Below are 11,615 nucleotides of genomic sequence, written 5' to 3'. Positions count from 1 at the left end.
CCATCAACCCCACAGGCCACATACGACATAACAACAACCATCTGTAACTGGTGTCAGAAAAACTGATTTTATCTCACGGTTGGCCGCTCAAATACTTTGTTATTAAGAATTGGAAGTTATTGGTACTGTACGAGGTCACATGATGGCCTCCTTTTCAAACTCCAGTACTGGGGATGAGTTATGTAATGGCATCAAAACAGGAATTTCATTCCATGTGCTTTATCTCATGAAAATAAGAATGTGTCTTTCTCTTTCCTACTTAACTCTAGCCTGTGTAGTATTGGACTGCCATCAATCCCTGGTCTTGGTTTGGCCTCCATTCGACTCCAGTCTATGACCTACCACTGCCTGTTGTCACCACCAGTTATCAATATAGACAAGAGTAAGCCACCAGTTCATGTTCCCATGGCAGAGATAGTGCTGTGGTTGAGCTTGGAGCAATTAAGGGCTGGTACTACCGGACAACCACAAACTGATTGCAGGACAGCCTGAGGCAAGCCTACTGGACTTCCTTCCAAACATCTCTGGTTCTCTGATCTCTTCTCAGCAGTAGTAAGATTTTGATACAGCTGTCTAGGCAATTACTTCTTTGGTGAAGGTCACAGTTTAATCTTTCTTATTGTGTACAATACCGGAAGTCTTCTGCCCCACAGTGTGTGGTCTACTGCATTCGCCTGTGATCTGAAAGACAGCTCCTGACCGTTATCTGCACATGAGAATCATTTAGGGAAAATGGCCACAGAGCAAGATGGTGTTTAAGCAACCCACAATGCCCTCATCTTTCCACACAAGTCTTTGAGCTGCTTTCTAGTTCTCTCTCAGAGAGTTGGCCAGTACCCACAGAATGGGTTCCTCCCAGTGAAGATGAAAACATGAAATGAAATGTTTACCATCAATCTGGAAATGAATGTTCACATGACAAACGTTTGTAGACAAGAGCCTTAGAGCAGGTCCGATGAGACAAAAAATTACTCATTGTTGAGTGGCCTTTCATCAGCCCTTAAGACTCTGCAGTTCAGCATAGGCAACTATTATGTACAATGAAGACAGAGATGGCAAAGAAAACAAGAAAACAGAGAGAACATTTTGTCCTCGTTAAATTAATCTTGATTTTATTCAAGAATGTCACCAGTTTATGGGTGAGAACATTCTTCTCTTAGCCCCAGGAGGGAAGGGAATGTGGGGGGGATTTTCATTGTAATCTCCTGACATATCTGCATTATTTCAGTGCTGTTCTCTTAAAAGGCCATTCATCCCATAATAACGGCCTCTTCTGTTATTGTTCCAAATACCTCCGTTTTCTCAACTTTACTCCCTCAGTTACCATGTGATAACAATGAATCTAACACTCTGGCTGGTGTGAGTGCTTCTATTTCTGCAGCTGGCTTGGGAAGGTGGAAGACAGAAAGGAGGGGACGTGTTGATTGTCTGAGTGTAGATGAGCTGTCAAGACAGAATCAGAATCCAATACTGAGATTGTACAAAAAGGGTTAGGCAGCTTCATTGCAACACTAGAAACAGGCTACTCCTCTGATGCAGTCATTTTTCATTCAGCAAAATCCAGGTTTCATAGAATCACAAGTATTTCTGTAAAGAGGATGAGCAAGACTTGATTACTAGGAATAGAGGGAGCCGGACATAAAAACATGAAAGTAATAGGTATTTAACATGAAGGAATTTGACTAGGAAAGTGTAAGGACTGTATAATTAAGTAAACATAAGAGGTTTGACAGCTGAATAATATATTTTGTCGAGACATTTCAGTTTGATGGGCCTGTGAGGCTTGTTTACTTCCCGAGAGCCCAGTGTTTGGTGTGTTTGTCTTTGGGAAGTGACATCAGTAGAGTGGTTCAGTCAGGACATACAGGGCTGCAGAGACAAACCACACAGACATAGAGCCTGCTTGTTCAAGGTACAAACATACTAGCCAAGGCAAATGCAACCTAATGGATGAAATGAAGTAACTTCTCCCAAAACACAGCCTAAACGAACGTTAAACATAACATTGATGGAAAAAAAACAAACGACACTTGACAACTTTATTCCTGGCATTATATGCAGTACAGTATGTCTTCAAAGAAGTTGGTGTTTGGCATATTTATATTTAAGGATGTTGCCAAATGGGAAGACTAGCACTAAAGGGCAGTGGAAAAAGCCCATTCCTCAATTCAAACGGTTGCCTGTGAGAGTATGCTTAGAAAACGCTACAGTGTCAACAACATTAATACACGGCAAATCTGCAAATCTGAAGCCCCATTAAAAACATTGAGTGTGAGTATAATTTCAAGTCTGTGCTGACAGACTGACTGTTACTCCCTCTCTTACAGTTTATCGTTTGGGAGGAGTTATTTTTAGTTGGTGCAGTAGCAAGCCCTCCAGCCCTGGAGTTTCCGCTCCTTCACGGTGTCTTGAAAGAAGAAGACAGGGTGGCGTTCTCATCTGGGATCATGTGCTGGCCATGTGTTCCGCTCAGTGACATCACCCTGGAGCGGCATTGCACCACCATTCTAAAAGGCTTGCTGTTTAAACAGTGCCAAATGATGCAGCTTAACTTAAATAGAGGGTGACTGCAACTGTAAGCTGTCTACAGACACTCAAACAGAGACACACACCCACACATAGACACACACATAAACACACAAGCATATATATAATTTCAGTAAATACTCTTATGCAATACACATTATTCTCAAGAAGTCAGTATATTGGCAGATCTATCTCACAAGACATCATTAGATTTTTTTTAATAGGTTTGGAGAATAATTGATCATGTCACATTTAGAGAAGAGGAATGGGAATTTGTGGTGAGTGTTAAAGAGTGTATTCAGACACAGCTTACATCCAACATGACAGGAATATCAGTATAATGTAGACTTGCAAAAACACTCAAACTCTCCACAATCACAAACTAAACACACCAATGTTCTTTGTGACCCTGCTTCACCCGCCTTCTCTCTCTCCTTCCCTCGCACTCTGTCTCCGATGACGTCACAGTGGAGCAGAGCTGGTTTCCTAGGTGACAGGTTTTTTTGGGGGGAGAATGGAGCAGGGTGTGAAGAGCCGCATGATAATCTACTAATGTTGTGGAACACGTTCCTTATGTCCTTGACTGGAGGGTGTCAGATTTTACACAGTAACAGTGAAACTCATGGTCACCCCTGCCACTTGACCACAGAGAAGACAATTAAACACACACACACATACACACACAAGTCTGTCTCCTTAAACAGAATCTCATGTGTTGCCCATCAGCCAATTAATGAATGTCCTCTGGTGCTGCAGTACTGCAGTGTTCTGCAGTAATTAACTAATTCAGCCATGAAGCCCATGTTAACCACAAAACACATGTGGGAGGAATAGACACTATTTTCAGGAGCAGTGAGTGAAGAGCGTTCAGATGATAGTGAAGGAAAACAGCGTGAGAATGTTCAACATTTTACAGGGGAGTTACGAGGGGGTGGAGTAGTGTGAACGTGTGAACGACAAAGGTAAGGAGAGAAGGAGAGAGAGAGAGAGAGAGACAGCGTGAGCATGAGAATGAGCCAGAGACAGCCCCCTGACTCGAGACAATAAAGTATTTGCTGTTTAACTTTCAGATTTACATGACAGCTTTTGTCAGATGAAGGTGAGCGAGTGTGTGAGGGTGCGAGAGACAGAGAGAGAGAGAGAGAGAGAGAGAGAGAGTGAGAGAGAGAGAGAGAGAGAGAGAGAGAGAGAGAGAGAGAGAGAGAGAGAGAGAGAGAGAGAGAGAGAGTGAGAGAAAGAAAGAAAGAAAGAGCACGAGAAAGTGGGAAGGGGACTCAGAGCACAGACAGCCCTGTTTTGGAGAGGCGGGATTTCTGACAGAGCGGCAGCATACCGTCTTTACCTCACCACAGCACAGGACTGTTGAATAGCTGTTGAGACAAGCCCCAGAACCAGACAGTGTCCTCCTGACCGGCCTCCATCCCATCCGACAGCTGCCCACCCAGGGGAAAGAGAAGTGGCCCACCAGGGAGAGGACCTGGGACCAAGAAGGATCCACAGCAGGGTTCAACCAACAGATCTGTGGGTAGGGAGGAGACAGACAGGCACAGGTGCTGCAGAATAAGAGAGAGAGCGAGGAAAGAGGAAGAGAGAGGAAGAGACAGACTGTAAAGAGAGAGGAAGAGACAGACTGTAAAGACAGAGCAGAGTGAGAGAGCGTGAGAGAGAGAGAGAGAGAGAGAGAGAGAGGGGGGGGGGCAGAGAGAAAAAGAGAGAGAGAGTTTAAGGGTAGGAGGAGACTGCTCTGGAGAGGACTAGAGCTCGTCTGAGTGGAATTCCTAAACAGCTGTCCGGTATAAGTCCCCAGAACAGAGCTACCAGACAGACGCGCACAGACGCACATACACACACACACATACTTACACACAGAAACGTGTACAGAAGACAAATCAGTGTCAGACAGGCAAAAAAGGAAAACCCTACATCTCACAGTCACCATCTCCACATCTAGGACTCTAGGACTGCCAAGCTCACAGCTCTGTTCTACAACTTCTACTGCCTGGAGCCCGGAGATCATCTCTGCTGCACTACAAGGTGAGAGACAATGGGTATGGGATAGCAGAACGGTTATGTTCCCTGCAGTGAGAACGAACATTACCTCAGTATTTTGTGCTAGAATTTAAGTAGATGGTCTGGTTTACCTTCATTGATGAGCTGCTTGTCTTTGTATGAGTTAGTTGGCTAGATGCAATGCTTGCTGGGTTAGCTGTCCTGTTACATGTATAAATAGTGTCAATATGTGCGCGTTAACAACTCAGGTGAGAAATACGTGCCAAACAAGATATACCGTTTGCAAAATGTATTCAACATGTTGGCTCAGCGAAGGTTTTGGCATAACATGACAAGCAGCCGGCGTCTCGGGGCAACCGGACACCTCCGCCACTTTGGTGGAGGGGCATTTTTAGTCCGGCTTCCCGCTGGCTGCGAGGTCTCCCGAGCCTGCTCTGTGTTCACCTCACCAGTGAGCAGCGTCGGTGCTCTTCCCATCACCCATGTGCGGTGGTGTTGACGTTTCCTTCATGTCTCATATGCTTTTATATGGTTTCCCTCCCTCCTGTCGTCGTCCCCCACCCCTCTCTGCCAAGGACAACTGAGAGACAGTTGGAGAGCAGTGCTCAGGCTAGTGGGTGGCGTTTGGTGACTGGGTGCGAGGGGTGGGGTGGCACAGCGGAGGGAAAGTCAAGGAGAACACACACTCCGCCATGCCATTCCCTACGCTTCCAGCCCACCACTAGGCCCCAGGAGGAAGAACTTTGCCTATAATTGAGGTTTCTTTATGTAACAAAACAGCTTGGACCATTCTGTAAGGCTACCATTACTCTCTGTGGTATGTGCTCCATCTTTTTATAACAAGCCCAAAAGAGAGGGTCGTTGGTCTATTCATGGACATGCCAGAGAGGGGTTATGGGTTACAGGTTGAAAATGCATTATGTATGAAATGGTTCAGTTATGAGTTCAGTTTATTGTCATGCCTTCCTGTATTAATGATTTATGATCCATCATGATATTGAATGGATGGAACTGTCACTCAGTTTAGGTAGAGTCAATACTATGGAATGCTGTGAGGCCAAAATTACTTTAAAGGCTGGATAGTTAGGTGGATAGTAACAGTTTATTTTGGTCCTAATTGTAGCAGTTGCTTTGCTCGAACCAACGTCTTTGTCCTTTAGCCATCCCTGCCCATTGTGTCTTTCTGTGTATCGTGAGACCTAACTGCACGGTGTCATCATTGCACTTATTTAGACCATGACACCGTTACACTTGTTCTAAGAATAAGCTGATAGGCCGCACGTGACTCTTGATTAGGGGAGGACTCTCCAAAACAGACGATTAAGATGAGATGAGCAATGAGTCTTTAATCATCAGACTCCCACCCCCCCTCATAACCTCCTCGATTATGACACAAGTCTCAGCACCATCTTTGCTCTAAGAGTCTGAAGCAACTCCGGATCTCATCTCACAACACACACACACACGCACATACACAGCTGACCCAGTGACTTTATCCAGCACTCTGACTGGTTGGATGGTTGCTCAGCAAGCACTTGTGAGGTCGGCGCCACTGCATCCCTCCTTCCCTGGAGGTGTAAATGAAATCCACGTCCGCATTCTGCAGAGGCGTCATGGGCTGGGCCTGGCCGGGGCACGGAGCACGTGCCAATTCCATTCTCCCCCTGCTCTTTTTGGGCCGCATTCCAAATCACAAGTGTAAATCTGGCCTTTGGTGTTCGAGACAGACCAGCAAACACCTGCTCAACTTCTAACACATTCACCAAGATGAAGTAGGAGTCAGCCGGCCTAAGGCATTCCCCCCAGATGCTTCTGTAATTAGATTTATTTTTGTACTGTACTGCTGGAAATCAGCAAAGCATAGATCAGATGGGTTCATTCAGCAGCTAGTTTGACTGGTGTGACTGGCCAATGAACTGACAGAACCACGGTTTCATCATCAGTTGCCTCACAAAGAGGATGGCAGGGTAGCGAACGGTCAGATGAGTAGCATTCAGCGTCCTGTTTTTTTACTGGTGGCCTCTGACATTCCGATCATGTTTGCCACATGAACCCAAACGAGAACACAAGGATGGTGGACACAAAGGTCAGCCTTTCCCTACACCAGCTGACATCTCATGAGTCCCAACCTGTTGACCTTGGGTGGGATGCCCCGCAGATGTCGCTGTGGGAGGTGTTTGAGGAAGTGGGCGAGCTGAGCTTGGATGGAGAATTCCAAAAGGTTTCATCTATAGTATCGATTTCAAAACATTGTTATCCTCCATAGTAACACATGAGCTGTGCATTTTGGAAGGCCCCATGAGGATAGGAGGTCGTTATTGGTTTTTCCTGGACACCGTAGGTTGCCTTTTTCATGTTAGAGATGGCGGAAAATCAATAGACATGTCTGACTGTTGCTGTCTGTTCCAGTGACCTTGTGTAGTTTGGGTTTTAGGCGGATTGAATGACATGACTGGAGTCTGCACATCAAAAGCACGTGGATACTCATGGGAGGCTGGCTCGGGAGGTTTGGCTGTTGTCTGGCCCTGTTACTTGCTCGTGGGGCCCAATTCACAGCTGCAGTGTGCTTCAACTGCCAAGGTCAAATGGAAGCAAGGAAAGAGGAAGGAACAATGAGACAAAAAGTAAAAGTGGTCCAATCCTGTAATCCAGTGGATCCCTTCTCTTTTGTTACCTTGGCCAGCATTGCAGCAGCCTCTCTAGGGCTCCCTCTCTCTCTCTCTCTCTCTCTCTCTCTCTCTCTCTCTCTCTCTCTCTCTCTCTCTCTCTGTCTCTCTCTTTCTCTCTCTCTCTCTCTCTCTCTCTCTCTCTCTCTCTCTCTCTCTCTCTCTCTCCTGCATACGCTTAGAAACAGCAGTAACAAAACAAACACATTCCCTCTCTCGCACGCATGGCACACGCTCAAACTGCTATCTCTCACAAGCCTAGTAAAGCACCTCATCCAAACACTAACACTCACTCCGACACTCAAACACACACAGCCCCTTGGAGAGCCATGCTGCTGTTCAACACAATCACACATTCTCCATCCTTCCATCATGTGTGTCATGGGTATATTTAGCAGCAAACGACTTAGTATTGACAAGTTTATTAGTACTACAGTATACTGCCACCATGTTCTCAACTTCTCGATAACGTTCAGGACAATTTGAGTTTAAAAACCTATTCTCATCGATTTATACATCCATCCCTTAATAAGGAAATGTACCACAGGCAGGTCCTGGACATGCCTGTAGTACAGTCCACGCAGCGCAGGCTGTGTAAAATCCCTTCTTCTCTCTCTGAACCATTCAAAAACTCAAACAACAAAACTCTGACTTTATGAGTTGTGGAAAAGATTATGCTCTCTCTGTTTTCAGAGTCACCATGACATCCGGTCTGTAATCCAGACCAATATGCACTCAAGTGTCTGTGGCACGCCCTGCTAAAAGTGTCCGGCGGAGAAATGTGCCACATTTCGTAGGGCTCTGATAAGGAGTGTGTCGGCTGTGGCTGGGCTCTGCTGCAGCTGGAATGTGGATGTTTCCTTAGTCCGACTTCTTTTGGGTGGACTTGGCCGCCCAGGCACTTTTGTGCAGCGGTGCACTCTGTGAGAGAGGGTCACTACTGACAGACCTCTTATACGTAAATAAGTCTATAAATGGGCAAGCACTCTCCCTTCTCTCCATTGCTTCATTCTCTCCCTGCCCCCAACACTCATCCTCGACTCCCTTTCTCCAAAGCTGATAAATTCTGTCAAGCACCCTTTCTATCCTGTTTCCCTCTCCAAATTCATCCTAATTGATCTTTCTACTAGCATGATAAAAAAAACTCTCACATACACAAAAGAACATTGGTCACAAAATATTTTGGAAACACATTTTGTTGGAACTCATTTCTGGTGGGCACTGTATACAATTCCATGTCCAAGCAGCCTCTTTATCCTTGTATTTTCAAAATACACCCCAGTAATCTGTGTCAGTCCTCCATGAAGCACCCCAACCCCTACTCTGTAATGTTCCCCCACTCTCCTTCACCCTCTGTGTTTGTGCGTGTCTGTGCAGTAGCCCTCTCCTCTATCGCTTGCCTCGCTCTGGTCCCACTAAAGCTCTCTTGCCTCTCTTCACCCAATCTGCCGTCCAGCTGTTCTACATTAGCACGTGTGGAGTGGAGGGGAGCCTGGGGGTGGAGGGAGAAAGAGTCTCATCAGTGGAGCTGAAGCCAGTGCAGGAGCTGGCCCTTCAAGCCAAGCTCCAGCAGCATGACGCGCCTGTCCCCTCAGCTGGCTCTCTCTTTACTCTCTCCAGATGCAGGGAGATGATTAATATGAGGGGGATGATGAAGATGAGGGGGGGATGAGGACACTCCTGGGGGTTGGAAGGTTTATTTTTGCAGCGTTGTGTCAGTAACTCAATATCTTTATCTGGCAGAACAAGGAATGAGAGCATAGAGCTCTAGAGGCAGATCAGTGTGGAAGAAAGAGAGGGAGATGTTGGAAAATCTGTTGATGCTGACTTCTAGTTTGTCACATAAATATTGGGTGGAATGTAAACTGCTACATTTGCGTGAGCATCTTTGCATGCAACATGCCACAGAAGCATAGTGCACTCTAGATACTAGATGTGTATGTGGCAAACAGTGTACCTTATTTACTGTGTGTTGGAAAAAAGAATCTAACTTCTGGCTTTCCTTTCTTTCTTTCCTCAGAAAAGAAACCCCCTGTTGACCCCCTACAATCACACTGAGGCAATCATTGGAAAACACAAAGCTTTCCTAACATTGAGAATGTGACTCTATCATCTTTGGCGATCTTCTGAGTGGCAAAACCTCCCAACCCCTTGTTTTGGAATACCCTCTGCTATTTCTCAAGCGTCACTGAGTTTAATAGCAAGAACAATGCCAGCCAAAGCACCCATCTACCTGAAACCCATCAACAGCAAGAAGGGCAGGAAATGTCGCCTGAGAGACATCCTCTCCCCAGACATGATCAGTCCTCCACTGGGGGACTTCCGCCACACCATCCACATCGGCCGGGGTGGGGAGAGGGATGCCTTTGGGGACATGTCCTTCCTTCAGGGGAAGTTTGAGCTTCTCCCTGGCAAAGGCGAGATGGCCCGTCCTCAGTACAGCCCCCATTGTGAATTTCTGCGAGCCAACAGTGCGTCCGACGCCTCGTTCGCAGAGACCCCCTCACCCGTTCTGAAGAACGCCATCTCCCTCCCGTCCATCGGAGGATGCCAAGCTCTCACCCTGCCCCTCCTATCCACCACCATGTTCTCCCTTCCTGCTGAGCCACTGGAGGGCATGATAGGGCCTACGACTCCCATGAGGGCCACAGACAGCCCTGGGGAACTGGAAATCCTGCAGATGGACGCCCTGCTGCGCTCCATGGAGGCCTTCAGCAGTGACCACGCCCCCAAAACAACCGGCAACCAATTGAGACCTGATGTCCTGCTTGATCTACTGGAGAAACCCGAGAAGCCATCAATGAAAACAACTCAAAAAAGCAATACAATTTACAATGTGGAAAACGAAATTAAAAAGCCACCCTCCCGTTACATACACAACAGTGGAATGTGCAAAGACAACAACAGCTTCAATGATTACAGCAGAGGCAATGGTGTCTACAATGGGAATGGGAACTTTGGTGAAAACACCAACATCCAAAACATCCGCAATGGAAACGTTATTGGTAAAGATAGCCCTAAAATGACCTATGATGCCAATGGAGACTTCAATGGTACGGGGCAGAACAATGACATTTCCAATGGCAATGGAGGGTTCAACGGGAATGGCAACTGCAATGGCTATGGGAGCTTCAACAGTGACATTACTCTGTGCCGTGAGAAAGATATGTCTGACTGCAACGGAGACTGGGTGGACAGGGACAGTGGGGTGGAAGAGGGCCGCATATGCGACTTGGATTTTGAGTTCCCCAAGGAAAAGAGTGCGTCACAGGAGTCCCTCTTCCAGATCACAGGGTCACTGCTGTCTCTCGAACTGGATCTGGGGCCGTCCATCCTGGACGATGTGCTCAACATCATGGACAATCCCAAGGCCAAGAGCAGGCCATGATCAGTGCTGTGTACAGACGCGAAGGAGAAAGGGATATATATGAACTTGTCATGAGAGAAAGAATGGACACGTTGCCTGCATATCGTTGGGGTGAAAATGAGCTAAATAGGCAGAGTTCCTTATGTTAATACTTTGAACACAAGAAACAATTATTGCCTCCATGGAGTGTTGATGCTTTACCTGGTTTTTCCTTTGTGTTGGCAGGCATGAGTGAAGCATGTGCTATTGAGTCAGTGCTAAAACACACCCATTGTGCCTTTGATTTCGCAATTAAATTAAGATTAAAGGCTAGTATTATGTTCTTAACTTGACCTGAAAAGGGTACTTTTAGAGTGTGTTCTGTGGTTGCTTTTGCTTTGATACACAACCAGTTTTCCCTGTAATGTTAATACATTTTGTGTGACTTGTAATGTGTTTAGCAAAAGCACGGTTTTGTTCCTCACATTATTATATCGTCACATACTATTTTAAACCGATAAAAAATCCTATGCATATATTTGTGTTTTGTGGCACGAATAAATACATTTGTCTTATTTTGTCCCATTATTCCTTTTCAAAGGTAGGAAAAGCAGAACACTCCAGAAAAATTAATGAAAAGTACTTTTAAGCGAGAGAGGATGTATGGGGATGTGAGTGCAGATAGGTGAAGCAGAAAGACCATGAGGTAGACAAGCACAGAGAAGAGAAGGGGTCAAGATAGATTGAAAGACAGAGCTAAGGACAGAATGGCTTTCTGTCTTGCCTCAGGCATTCTTTACATTCTCCCACTCTGCCCTACAGTGGAAGAGCTGTTGGGATAGCAGTCCTTATTTCGCCCATGCAGGCGCCTGGCCCGTTTGTTTGCGTGTGGACAGGACAAGCAGAGGAGGGGGTCTTTAAAATTCCCAGCATTCCAGTTACAGAGAACAAGCGTCCGATACCGGACATAAATCAGCTGTTTCGAGAGGAAGGGGAGGGGCTTGTTCTCAGAGTCACTCATCTATCAACCTTGGATGTATGTGGAGGGGGCTGTAAAAGGCAAACTA

General features: G+C 46.2%; 1 protein-coding gene and 1 long non-coding RNA gene across 3 annotated transcripts; one reads left to right on the top strand and one right to left on the bottom strand.

Moving 5' to 3' along the window:
* Positions 1–1,090: 1,090 nt before the first annotated feature.
* On the bottom strand, positions 1,091–4,130 carry LOC124474038. Of its 2 annotated transcripts, none has more exons than XR_006956769.1 (3): positions 3,869–4,130; positions 2,919–3,012; positions 1,091–2,584 (listed from the first exon to the last, which is right to left on the bottom strand). It is a non-coding gene; the product is annotated as an uncharacterized LOC124474038 (long non-coding RNA). The 2 variants fall into 2 exon arrangements; XR_006956768.1 differs by having other exon boundaries at positions 3,860–4,128.
* A 37-nt stretch (positions 4,131–4,167) lies between these two features.
* On the top strand, positions 4,168–11,123 carry cdc42ep3 (CDC42 effector protein (Rho GTPase binding) 3). The gene is made up of 2 exons (XM_047029888.1): positions 4,168–4,560; positions 9,223–11,123. The coding sequence occupies exon 2, from the start codon at positions 9,412–9,414 to the stop codon at positions 10,588–10,590; it is 1,179 nt and encodes a 392-aa protein (XP_046885844.1). The 5' UTR covers positions 4,168–4,560; positions 9,223–9,411; the 3' UTR covers positions 10,591–11,123.
* Positions 11,124–11,615: the final 492 nt, after the last annotated feature.

The sequence above is a fragment of the Hypomesus transpacificus genome, chromosome 11, assembly GCF_021917145.1.
Source record: "Hypomesus transpacificus isolate Combined female chromosome 11, fHypTra1, whole genome shotgun sequence".
Lineage (NCBI taxonomy): Eukaryota > Metazoa > Chordata > Actinopteri > Osmeriformes > Osmeridae > Hypomesus > Hypomesus transpacificus.
Note: the sequence above shows the minus strand (reverse complement) of the source record. Positions and strands in the feature narration are given on the sequence as shown.

Coding starts and splice junctions, on each gene's coding strand:
- cdc42ep3 (XM_047029888.1), top strand. CDS start 9,412: ATGCCAGCCAAAGCACCCATCTACCTGAAACCCATCAACAGCAAGAAG.